General features: G+C 42.8%; 1 protein-coding gene across 1 annotated transcript in view; it reads right to left on the bottom strand.

The window, feature by feature from the left end:
* The window catches only part of LOC132391940 (dedicator of cytokinesis protein 2-like), a 1,209,929-nt gene that overhangs the window by 880,712 nt on the left and 316,209 nt on the right, over window positions 1-13,008 (bottom strand). The window contains exon 18 of the mRNA XM_059965744.1: window positions 515-698. Coding sequence (XP_059821727.1) covers window positions 515-698 — 184 coding nt within the window. The remainder of the gene's footprint in view (window positions 1-514; window positions 699-13,008) is intronic.

Genomic DNA, 13,008 nt, shown 5'->3' with positions numbered 1-13,008 from the left:
ACAAAGTCAGCACTGGTGGACTGGGCAGGTGAGATCTACAGTGAGATCCAATGGCTAGCTACTGCAACGATCCATGGAGAGCAAAGGCACAGAAGACACCATGGTCTTCAACTAAGGAAGACCCCAGTTTGTTACGCTTGTTCATATCACTGGACCCAGACTTCTGAGGTAAAAAAATGGAACTCCCCAGTGCAGTAGCTTTTCCACATTAAAAATTCAGACATAATGGACAACCACCATAACTATATATCTGTATCTATACTATAACTCTGTGTGTGTGTGTGTGTGTGTGTGTGTGTGTGTGTGTGTGTGTGTGTGTGTGTGTGTGTGTGTGTGTGTGTGTGTGTGTGTGTGTGTGTGTGTGTGTACACAAACCCCTGAGAGCCAATAAAGATAAAAGTTCAAATTTAAGCCATTGCATCACCCAATGTCTCCAACTCATTTTGAGGCTTACAACTCTGCAGCGAAATGGCTTTTTGGAGAGTCTGCTGGTGTGGGAAGACGGAGGCATTACCATTCTGTGTGAGTTTGGTTGAACAGACGAGCGTAGAAATCTGGAAGCTGTCCCTCGAGCAGATAGGATGACCTCCGCCGCTGCTTCGGAAAGAGGAACCCATATTCATCTTCTGGTCGCACATATTCTTGCTGGACATATTATTCAGGTAGATGGAAGCGTCTTCAAGCTTCCTACTGTCACCCTGTGGTTGAAAAGAGAATGGTTTAGCGATTAAATAAACCCACAAGATACCACACTCAGTTTGTGCATTTCTGGTGGATGTACAGGAAGAGCAGAGTCCTGGGTTGAAAAGAAACTTTCTCCCCTTTGCATATTAGTCATTGAGTCATACAGTAAGCAACCAGGCCCTTCGGCCCAACTGGTCTGTGCTGACTGTGTTGCCCACTGGGCAAATATTCTGGACTAGTTGTCAAGGACAACGTAGTTCAATCTTCTTGTTCTCATGCTGTTAAAGCCATCGATTCACCAAGCTCAAGGCTGGACTCAGAAAAAATCCACACTGTCACAGAGAGTTCTCAAGATTGAACCAGGTTTGTGGGCTCTATGAGGCAGCACCTCTACCCTCTGTGCCACCCACAATGCTGTGGGCAAAGACAGTAATGGTTCTCAGTGCCAGTCAAATGCTTTTGTGTGGTCACTGGTCTGTGATTCTCCTGAATCAGCAGAAAGGCCTTGGGAAATCCTTGACTATTGTACTCTCTCCACCCAATAATCCCTTGCCATGATAGAGCTTGGAACAGACAATCTGTTTCAGGGAATTGGTGTCAGGCAAGTAACTCGACCTGCTCCTCAAAACTGACTGAATGCACTGAGAGAGTTATCACTGGGGATGCACCAAGTCTCAGTAATGGATAATAGGGAATTAATAATAACAATAATAAGTTATTGATAGAGCACTTTTCATACAGACAATGTGGTTAAAATGCTTTACAATGGGGTAAAATTCAAACATAAAAATAAAATAAACAATAAACACGAAAATAAAAAAACAAAAATGTTAGTTGAAAGCAAAGTTAAATGAATAGGTTTTGAGCTGGTATTTAAAAGAGTCAACTGAGTCCGCATCTCTTATGGGTTTAGGTAATGAATTCCACAGTATAGGAGTGTAATTCAGAAAAGGTAACTTGCCAATTACCTTTTGAGGGAGACTGTTTAAATTTAAGAGACTAGTGGAAGAAGAGCTGAGACCTCAAACAGGATTATAAAACAAAAATGTTTCTATGATGTATTCTGGTCCCAGACCATTGAGAGCTTTAAAAACAAATAAGAGAACTTTAAAGTTACTTCTAAAAGATAGAGGGAGCCATTGCAGTAGCTAGTATGGGAGTGACATGTTCCCTCTTCTTGGTTTGAGTCAAGGACAGGGGTCCCCAATCTTTCTTGTGCCGTGGACAAATACCATTAACCAAGGGGTCTGTGGACCGCAGATTGGGAACCCCTGGTCTAGAAGCAGCATTCTGAATTAGTTGAAGTTTGTCAATAGATTGCTTTGGAAGGCCTGTACAAAAGTGGAATGGAATGGATGAGGAAGGATGTCCCATAAATGTAGAGGAACTTGAGACCCATTTCAAATATCAGTTTGAGGTTTCTGATCACAAGGCAGATATTAGAGGGTTCTGCCCATGTTTAGCATGGGCAAAAGATATTGACTTAATTGCAGATACAACACCACCCAAGGTTTCAAATGGCATTGGCAGTTTTAAAAAGGATAAAAAGTTCTAAAAAGCTGGCCCGGATGAGTCTTGTGGAATGGGCACCAATTGATGGCCATTATGTTTTCCTCTTGGATTAAAGCATGTAAAAACCTACTCTAATGAAAAAGAGCAGGACAGTGAATAATTAAAATCTGAGGACAACAATCATCCAATCACCATTGCTTCAATTCTTGTGAGATTGTTCTCCAAGATATTGGCCAAAATGTTGATGGACACAGTCATCCTTAATCATCATCAGAAGGGATTCATCCCAGTGACACCTGACTGGAATGAGAATATTGGTATTTTAGGTAATTTAATGAAGTCATGAAGAACCATAAGGACCTAGCTATAGTGTTTATTGACCTGAAGCTTTTGACCCTGTTAGCCAGAGGCTTATTGTTAAAACCCTTGGCCAGATAGGGGTTGGTACTCACTTTGTGAGTCCCATATTGGGCATGTATATGAACTCCTGCACTTTTATTGAGAATGGCAAGACCAAGACTGTACCTATCTAAGGTTGTGACTCTGTAGGGCATAGATTTATTGATAAAGTCCTTCACTGGATGGAGGTTGGTGCCCATTTTGTGAGCCTCATATTGGACATGTATACAGACTGTTGCATTCTTATTAAGAATGGCAGGTCCAAGACTGGGACAATATCTATTCTAAGAAGGGTTAACCAGGGTAACTGGCGGAACATGGGAGTGAAATGATGATGCTTCACTGGGGTTTGACAGACAAGACTTCACTCTGTCTCTCTCTAATCTTCTTCGAATCTTGCCTTGCTTACAGGAAAGTGGTTAATTGCCCAGAACTGATACTCTTCACCCTGGTAAACAGTAACAATCACCAGACAAATCAATATTTTCTCAAGAAGAAAATAAGTTAAATCTGGATTGAGTCACGTAAACCTTGACTGGAACTTGTGGCTGAGAACAAGAAGGTTAATAAGACATTAGCTTTTCAAGGACAACATGGCTTGGGGCTGTGCCATACTTTCCAGCAACTCCCATGAAGTGAGAATAGATATAATAATTCTTAGCTGGACAGAGCAGTTTTAAAGAATTCTTCACAAGTGTGTTTGTTTAAAGATTTCCTCCAAAGTACGTGGGTGGGATAGCTGGCTATCAGAAAACATATCATGGGATCTTTCCAGTAGAAGGATATGGAAATAAATTCCATTGGCTGTGACAGGTGCTGACAAAGGAAACCATCAGTGTTCATATGTATCCACCCAGGCAGTTTCCAGATTGATGAGGACCCATAAATTGGGGATTTCTGCCCTGCGAGCTTAAAGAAACATCAAGAGACTATTGCTGAATTAATGTTTTGAATTGTTTCTTATCTCTCAATTAGTGATTTGGATTTCTGATTATACTTTTAAATTATTATAAAAATATTTACAAAGCGTTTTCTCAAGGTACAAATGTTGCATACTAAATGTACAACTTTAAGGTGAGTGGGGGAAGGTTTAAGGGAGATACATGCGGCAAGTTTTATTTTTGCACAGGGAGTGGTGGGTGCCTGGATCACTCTGTCAGCACAACAAGTGGAAGCAGACACAAGAGTAGAATTTAAGAGGCATTTAGACAGACACATGAACATGGAGGGAATGGTGTGTTAGGAATCATGTGCAGGCAGAAAGGTTTGGTTCCTGATATCATATCTCGTAACGTTCTATGTTGTATCTGGATTCTACTGAAGTTCTCTGGTGAGTGAGACTAGAAATAGGGCACACGGCCTCAAATTGGGGATAGATTTAGGACTGAGATGAAGAGAAACAACTTTTTCCAGAGAGTAGAGAATCTGTGGTGATGAGATACATCCCAGGATGCACTGGGACACATCATCAGTAATGTAATTTGGGGTCATCGAGTGTCTCGGGTCTCACAACCTCAGACACAGTCACCCAGGTGACCCAGCAGGGTTGATCAGGCCCTGGCTGGTGACCGAGCGGCATTGGTCCATGGGTCACACCTCTTGCTCCAAAACCATGGAAGTCCTCTGCCAGGGAAGCAGTTTAGGCAACCTCATTGAATACATAAATTTGATTTATTTAAAGATACAGCACAGTAGCAGGCCCTTCTAGCCCAGAGGCAATTGTACCCATGCATACAATTAACATACTCATACATCTTTGAAATGTGGGGGCAAACTACAGCAGCCAGAGTAAACCCTCACTGAGAACCTCTTTGCCAAGAGCACTGTGGGTCACACAGAGAGGAGAACATACAAATTCCTCACAGACTGCCATGAAATTGAACCCTGAGGTGGGGGGGGGGAGGGTCAATAGTTCTGCTGCTGCTTGTGCCTGGGAGGGAGGGGGGGTTGCTTCAGGGTTTCCTATGTTTCTATCATTTATTCTTTGGGGTTTATTGTCTCGTAGATGTCTGCAAAGAGTAAGAACATCAGGTTGTATACTGGATATATTATGTCATATTAAATTGAACCATTTGATCACTAGCACTGTTAATAGTGTTATGCTAACTGTTAACCAACAGTTTGAGACACTGTTAGACAGATTTTTTTCTTGCAGGGGAATTAAGGGTTATTGGGTAAAAAAAGGAGGTAGGGAGAGATGAATCCACAGCCAGATCAGTTCGACGGGCCTGACAGCCAATTCCTGCTCCCATTTTTTATGTTCTCATATTGTTATGGGTGTCAGAAGCAGACGTTAGTTATGGGCCTTGTGCTGTCAGCTGGGACCTGCACACAGCAAAAATGGACACTTGTCCGGAACCAATCTTCAGAACAGAGATGAGGAGAAGTTTCTTCAGCCAGAAGGTGGTGAATCTATGGAATTCATTGCTACAGACGGCTGTGGAGGCTGTTATTGGATATATTTAAAGTGGAAGTGGATAGGTTCATGACCCATAAAGGTGTCAAAGGTTACAGAGAAGAAGCAGGAGGATGGGATTGAGAGGAATAATAAATCAGCCATGATGGAATGTTGGAGCAGGCTTGATGGTCCAAATGGCCTAATTCTGCTCAATGTTTCATGATCTGTTTAATCTGTTCTGTTAACTCACGATCCACCTGTACTTCCTGACAGATAATTTGAAGATCATTTTTTTAAATAAAAACCTGTCTTTAATAACCATCCTATGAGCCACCTGAAGATATTTTACAAAGTTAAAGTTGTTATGCCAATTGAAAGTCTTTTGTTTCAGGTCTACAGTCACATAGCGTAACACTTCACAGCACCAGTGATTAGGGTTCAAACTCTGCCGTGTCTGTCAGCAGTGTGTATATTCTCGACGTGACCACGTGGGTCTCCTCTGAGTGCTCCAGTTGCCACCCACATTTCAAAGACATTTGGTTTAGTGTTACTGAGTTGTGGGCATGCTCTGTTGGCACCAGAAGCATGGCAACATTGGTGGGCTGCAACCAATGTATTCTGACTGTGTTCAGTCGTTGACGTAAACAACATACACATGTCAAATAAAACTAATCTTTCATGATCAGCAAAGACTCATTAGGACAAAAGAATGGCCCCTCAGGTGACCTTTAAAGATTTCCCTCTCATCTTAAACTTACACACTTTAACAACACATGCAAAATGCTGGATGTAGTCAGCATCTAACGAAGTGAATAAACAGTCAACGTTTCGGGCCAAGACCCTTCTTCGGGAACTGCATCCACCACTTTTGCCGGCAGCTCATTCCACACTCCCTCCGGCCTCTGAGTGAAGAAGTTCCCCTTTAATAGTTCATCTTCCACTTTGGTTTACAATTCCGGTTGCCCCACTGCAAGAAACATGCAAAGGAGGTACAGAGGAGGTTCACCAAGATATTGCCTGGACGACCGCATATTGGGAGAGTGGATTGTTTTCTCCGGACCTCAGGGACAATGTGGTAGAAATTTATAAAATGATGAGGATCATAGATAGGGTGTATAGTCAGAATCTTTTTCCCAAAGTAGGAATATCACAGGATATAGGTATAAGATGAGTGGGAGGAAGTCCCAGTCAAGATAATGCCAAACTGCTGTTTCCATTGAGGTCATGGCACAGGCTTAGTTGCTTTCAGGTTCACAGAGATGGTTTTGAGGACAGAGAAGGGAGTTGGAGCTCAGGTTAGGGTTTTGGGAGGGTTAAAGATCAGGCCAGAGTCTAGGCAAGGCCAGCAATGTGGACATATGACAAAGGACACCCGTGGTTGGAGGTCATGCCAGCAGACTAACAAGAACGAGGGCTGGTGGCCCTCCCCAGGTCAGCGAGTCATCATTGAGTTCCATGCAGACAGGAGGCACAAGCACTGGCGACCTCCTAGGTACGTGTGTCAGCGAGGTAAGTGTTTGCGGTCTCGTGTCTGAAGTTTGAGGGCTGGAGTTTGGGGTCCTCATTCATCGCTATCTGTGAGTCCTGGGGTCAATAACAAAGAATGAAGCCCACAGGACAATCAGAAGTCTGGAGGGCAAGGGATGATGGTTGAAGTACTGGGTCTGCGAGCCTGCTGGAGGCTGGAAGCTCGGAGACAGCCTGCCCTGGGGCTGGAGGGCTGTCTGTGTGTGAGTGGGTGGGTGGGTGGGATGGAAGAACGGGGGCTTGATTTGCTGTTGTTGTGCCAAACACTGTGGGCATGCTATGTTGGCACTGGAATGTGTGGCAACACTTGAGGTTGCTCCAAGCACATCCTTAGGTTGTGTTGATTATTATGGCAATTGACACACTTCACTGTGTGTTTCCATTAACCTATAATTAATAAATGAATCTGAATCTTTAAGGGAGACGTACAAGGCGAGTTTAAACAGAGTGGTAGGACCTGGAAGAGATTGCCAGGACTGGTGGTAGAAGCAGATAGGATAGTGGTGTTTAGAAAGCATATGGACAAACACATGAATGTGACGGGGATAGTGGGACATGCATCACGTGCCGGTTGAGAATTAATTGTTGACCAAAGGACCTGTTCTTGTGCTGTGCTTTTCTATGTTCTGTGTTCTAACCAGACTCTTTTCTAAAGAAAAAAAACCGAAGTTTAATAAACTCCCAAAAATCTGACAACCTATTTCTTTTAAAATGCATATATTAACTCACAGTAAATTTTAGCTGAATTATGTAGGAAGTCTGAGATTGTGTCTTTAGACTCCTACCTCCTTGCTCATTTTATAACCTCTGCAATCTTCCTTTCTCCTGTTGCACTGTGAGTGTACTTCTGTGCAATTGCTTTGTTGCACAATGTAAGCAAATGCTTCTAGTCACGTGCAGTGCCCCTCTCCAGGGAGTTCAGCCACAGACCTGTCTAATTGGGAGCATGCAGTAGTCACAAAGATCAGCTCCCTTTCAGAGCTCTGCGTATCAACTCCTAATTGTACATCATGAAGCTACGATCATTCTTCCTCGTAAGGCTTAATGGTTTTCTTCATCCCTTACACACCTCTCCTGACTTAAGGGTGGAGAACAGATTGATTACATACATTTGGGTCAGCTACCATATAATTGGCTGTGCTTGGTTGGAGAGGTATGCTATTGATTGGTTATGTCTGTCATCAATTTGACCAGAATTAATTAATTGCGGGTAAGCCATTAGAAGGAAAGCAGTAGCTACAATCTGCTTCTTTCGCCATAACACCAACCATCCACCCCAGCTCATTAATTCTAGTTTCCATCAAATTAAAGCTAAATGAGGCCCCCAGTTGGTCAGTGTCGATCATGGATGTTGCTTTCTAGTTGTTTACATGATACGCAAGAAAGGGCCATACAATATGGTGAGCCAGGTTCCTTGTCTCCACACAGCTGATGAATCCAAAGGAACAACAGAGTTGCCAGTCATAGTCAAAGTCAAAAACTAAAGTATATTTATTATCAAAGTAAGCATACTATGTACAACCCCAGTGATTTGTCTCCTTACAGACAGCCACAAAGGAACTCAATAGCACCCATTAAAAAAGAACACTGTCACTCACTCAATGTGCAAAAAGGAAAACAAAAATAGTGCAAGTCATTGAACTTCATAAAAGTAAGTCCACAGCAATCTGCACAGTTCAGTGCAGAGATGAATAAACTTCGTAGAGCAATGACTGCCTTAGACAGCAATGCCTCGGAGTCTCCAGCTCCGGATACTTCCTTGGTGTTTACTCCCGAAGCCTTCCCCTAAGGCAGCAGGGCAGTGGACGTTTGAGATCAGTTTTCCTTCTCCGCGATGAGCTGCCAACCGCAGCTGACAAGGCTGACATCTGTCCGAAGCCACTAGTTTTAAGGCACCAGTAACCCGCATTTGCCCCTTCTGCTGCCAGTAGAAACAGTTCCACTGGGCTTACTCCCGAAGCCACACATGGATTCCAGGAGCTGAACTTGGTTGTCACAGGCTATTTGAGCCACTTACAATTAGGAGCATTTAATAGGTAATGGGAGCTTATACCCACTACCAACCCCAGCTGTAACAAACTTAAGGAGTTAGAGTTAAAAAGACTGGCAATCTATGACCAGAGGGCACATCCTCAGAATAGAGGGACGTCCATTTAGAATGGAGATGAGGAGGAATTTCTTTAGCTAGAGAGTGGTGAATCTGTGGAACTTGTTGCTACAGTCAGCTGTGGAGGGCAGTTCATTGAATGTATTTAAAGTGGAGTTAGATGGATTTTTGATAAGTCAGGGAATTAAAGATTATGGGGAGAAGGCAATAGAACGGGGCAGAGGAGACTCGATGGGCTGAATGGCCTAATTCTGCTCAAATGTCTTACAATCTTACAGGAAATACACAAGTTGCATAATATGCAATCATTATATTAGACTTCAAGGTATCAGACCATTAGTTTACTCTTTTTAATGTTAATTGGTTTAAATATTACTATTGTGAAGGATCATTTCTCTTTTAAAGCAGTAAGTGTGACCAGCAAGGCCGATCAAGCCCTCGACCCATCAACCCACTGCACCACACCAGCCAACCACCAAGACTTTATCATTTCCTGTCAAAGACACTCCCCATGTCTGTCACTTTACAGACATAAAATCACTCTATGTATATAATCTACCTTACTTAAGTTTATTTATTGAGATACAATGCAGAATAGGCCCTTCGAACCACAACATCCAGCACTCCCCCAATTTACCCCTAGCCTAACCATGAGACAAGTTACAATGAGCTATTAATCTATCAACCTGTACATCTTTGGGAGGAAACCAGTGCACCTGGAGGAAACCCACATGGTCATGGGGAGAACGTACAAACTCCTTACAGGCAATGTTGTGCTAACTATGCTACCGTGCTGCCCCAAAATTCATCACCCAAGATGGGACAGGAACCCACAATCCCTGGCTTAGGAGGCCAGTGCCTTATCCATTATACCACTGGGAGCAAATGTTATGTATTTATATTTACAGTGCTTGTTTAATTATTGTGTTCTTTATCTTATTATTTTTTTTTTGCGCTGCTTCGGATCTGAGTAACAATTTTTCATTCTCCTTTATACTTGTGTACTGGAAACGACATCAAACAACCTTGAAACTTGAATCTTTTCCTGTGTCAGCAGAAAATTGAGTATTTTTATAAGTTGTCACATATCGATTGCTGCCATTTAATCAGCAAATCTACCAAAGGAGTTTCATAAAGGGCCTTCTGTTGACGAATTAAAGGGTTTTCTTCTTGGCATTCCTTAATTACACTTCTGCCCAAGAGGGACCTTGCTCCCTCTGATATTCTGTCCCCCTCATGCTTGGGAAATCTTAGAATATCACGGTTTAACGCTCTGAATTATGGACTTGCAGTGAACCGCAGGTCAAAATTCCTTGAAAAGGAAATGAGAATTTGCATTTATATAATGCTTTTCTTGACTTCTGAGTTTCCCCAAGAGTGTATTACAGCCACTCAATTACCACGTGGTACATCAATGGTGACTCTTTGATGAGCATACAAGCCAATTTATGTGAATTAACTTCCCATAAACAACAATGAGATCGATTCACCATGGCCGAGAAACAAATAGATTTGTCCTTCAGCTTCTGGCTACCAAAAATATCCAACTGAGGGGAGATTTGAAAGAAAAAGTCATTGATAGGATAGGTAATTATACGTTTTTTCCCAAATATCAGGTACCAGAGGAGAAAGGTTTAAGGTGAGAGGGAGAAAGCCAGCTTCAAACTCCCTACAACAGATGTGAAACATCCGATTTGAGGAACACACACAAATGGTGCAAAGGAATTTTCAGGAAGCTTTCAGAGGCAACGTAGCAAGATCCAAGGATTGAGAAGGAGCAACATCTCAAATTCTGTCTGGATAGCCTTCAAACTGATGGTATGAATATTGATTTCTCTAACTTCTGGTAACTTCCCCCTTCCTGCTTCCTTCTTCCCCCATCCCCTACTCTGGTCCCCTCATTACCTTTTGTCTGCTCCTCACCTGCCTTTTACCTCCCCCTGGTGACTCTCTTCCTTCCCCTTCTCCCATGGTCCACTCTCCTCTCCAATCAAATTCCTCCTTCTTCAGCCCTTTACCTTTTCCAGCTATCACCACATTCTTACTTTATTCCCCCACCTCCCACTCACACCTGGCTTCAACTATCACTTTCTAGCTTGTACTCCTTCTCCTCCCTCAACTTCTTTTTCTGGCTTCTTGTCCTATCCTTTCCAATCCTGATGAAGGGACTCAGCCCAAACCAGTGACCGCTTTCCCCCCTCCATGGATGCTCCCTGATTTGCTGAGCCCCAGCACTTTGTATGTGTTATGCCAAGGTTACGGTACTTGGGCAATTGTAAACATATCATTTGAGAAGTGGATAGAAAGCTTGGATAACTAGCTGGTAAACAGGAGGGATAAGGGGTGCATTAGGAAGGAATGTGCCTTGGGTCATGGATTGGACCAGACGGGTGGGGAAGAGCTGGCAAACCAGACAAGTCGGGGTCAGTCAAAACATATATTTATTGAGATATAGCACAGAGTAGGCTTCGAGCCACACCACCTACCAATCTGCCAATTTAACCCTAACCTAATCACAGTACAATTTACAATGCCCAATTAACCTATGGACTGTGGAAGGTCACCAGAGCACCCGGAGGAAACCCACGCAGCAGCAGGAAATGAACCCGGGTCACCGGTGCTGTAAAGCGCTGGGCTAACCACTATGCTACTGTGCCACCCCGAGTATAAGGTGTTCCTTTTCCAACCTGAGGGCTGCCTCACCGTGGCAGCAGAGGAGGCCGTGGGCTAACATGGGAATGGACAGACAGACAGACATACTTTATTGATCCCGAGGGAAATAGGGTTTTGTTACAGTCGCACCAACCAAGAATAGTGTAGAAATATAGCAATATAAAACCATTAATAATAATAATCATAATAATAATAAGTAAATTATGACAAGTGGAAGTAAGTCCAGGACCAGCCTATTGGCTCAGGGTGTCTGACACTCCGAGGGAGGAGTTGTAATGGGAATGGAGATTGGAATTAAAATGGTGGGCCTTAAGGAAATCTTGCTTGTCACAGATGTGAGAACAGGTAATAAAAAATTTTCAGGGTTTCTGTAAGGGAATTGGAATAAATAAATGTCAGAAAGGAATTATACATTGGTACAAAGTGTCATTTTGGCTGAAGTTAGAATGCTGCATTCAATTTTGACTTTTGCAGAACAGGAAGAACATTGAATTTATCGAGAGTGCACTGTGGGTTTACCATGATGATGCCATTGAAGAGAGTCATTAGAAAGAAAGACTTCAGATTGAGAGGCTATTTCAGGTGTAGGAGAGAGCTGAAATAGAGTGCAATAGAGCTCTTTAAAATTGCAAAGGGCTTTCAATGAGTGAAGAGGTGAAGGACTGTCTCTTTTAGTGACTGAGGTAATAATGGGGAATCATCAGTTTTGAAATTGTCATCTGAGGGAGCATGGTTAGAAGATTCTCATATCAATGATTTTTAGAGTATGCAGTCTTTTGTCAGCAGAAATAAATTAAACATTTATGAAGGGAAAGTTGAAAGTCCACTCAATGGCCACTTTATTAGGCACACCTGTACACCTACTTGTTAATGCAAATCTAATTAGCCAATATATGGCTGCAACTCAATGCACAAAAGCACACAAGCATGGTCAAGAGGCTTAGTTGTTGTTCAAACTTAATATTAGAATGGGGAGGAAACTGGGTGCCATAGTAGCATAGCGGTTAGCACACACTATTACACCTCGGGGCACTGGAGTTCAAAGTTCAATTTCAACATCCTCCTTAAGGAGTCACGGTACGCCCTCCCTATGGAATGTGTGGGTTTCCCCCAGATGCTCCACTTTCTCTCCTACAGTCCAAAGACACTGGAAAGTTAATTAGTCATTGTAAATTGTCCTGTGATTAGGTTAGGGTTAATTCATGGTTATCAGGGGTTGCTGTGTGGTGTGGCTTGAAGGCCCAGAAGGGCCTACTCCATATTCTCCAAATAAAACAAAATAAAAGTGACTTTGACCGTGGAATAAATTTTGGTGCCAGAAAGGTGGCTTGAGTAACTGAGAAACTGCTGATCTCCTGGGATTTTCACGCACAACAGTCTCCACAGATTACAGGGAATGGTGTGAGAAGCAAATAAAATCATCCAGTGAGCGAAGTTCTATGGAAGAAAATGTCTTGATAATGAGAGAGGTCAGAGGAAAATGGCCAGACTGGTTCCCCAAAATAACCACATGTTAGAACAGTGGAGCTGCAGAAGAGCATCTCAGAATGCACAACACATCAAACCTTGAAGTGGATGGGCCACAGCAGCAGAAGACCATGAACATAGTGACACATGTGGGCTGCCACCAGCACATCTTTAAAGTTCAGAGTAAACTTCATTATCAGAGTACACGTATATCACCACATACAAACTTGAGATTCTTTTT

This window comes from Hypanus sabinus, chromosome 3 (assembly GCF_030144855.1).
Source record: "Hypanus sabinus isolate sHypSab1 chromosome 3, sHypSab1.hap1, whole genome shotgun sequence".
NCBI lineage: Eukaryota > Metazoa > Chordata > Chondrichthyes > Myliobatiformes > Dasyatidae > Hypanus > Hypanus sabinus.
The sequence above is the reverse complement of the archived record's forward strand: the minus strand, read 5'-3'. Positions and strand labels throughout refer to the sequence as shown.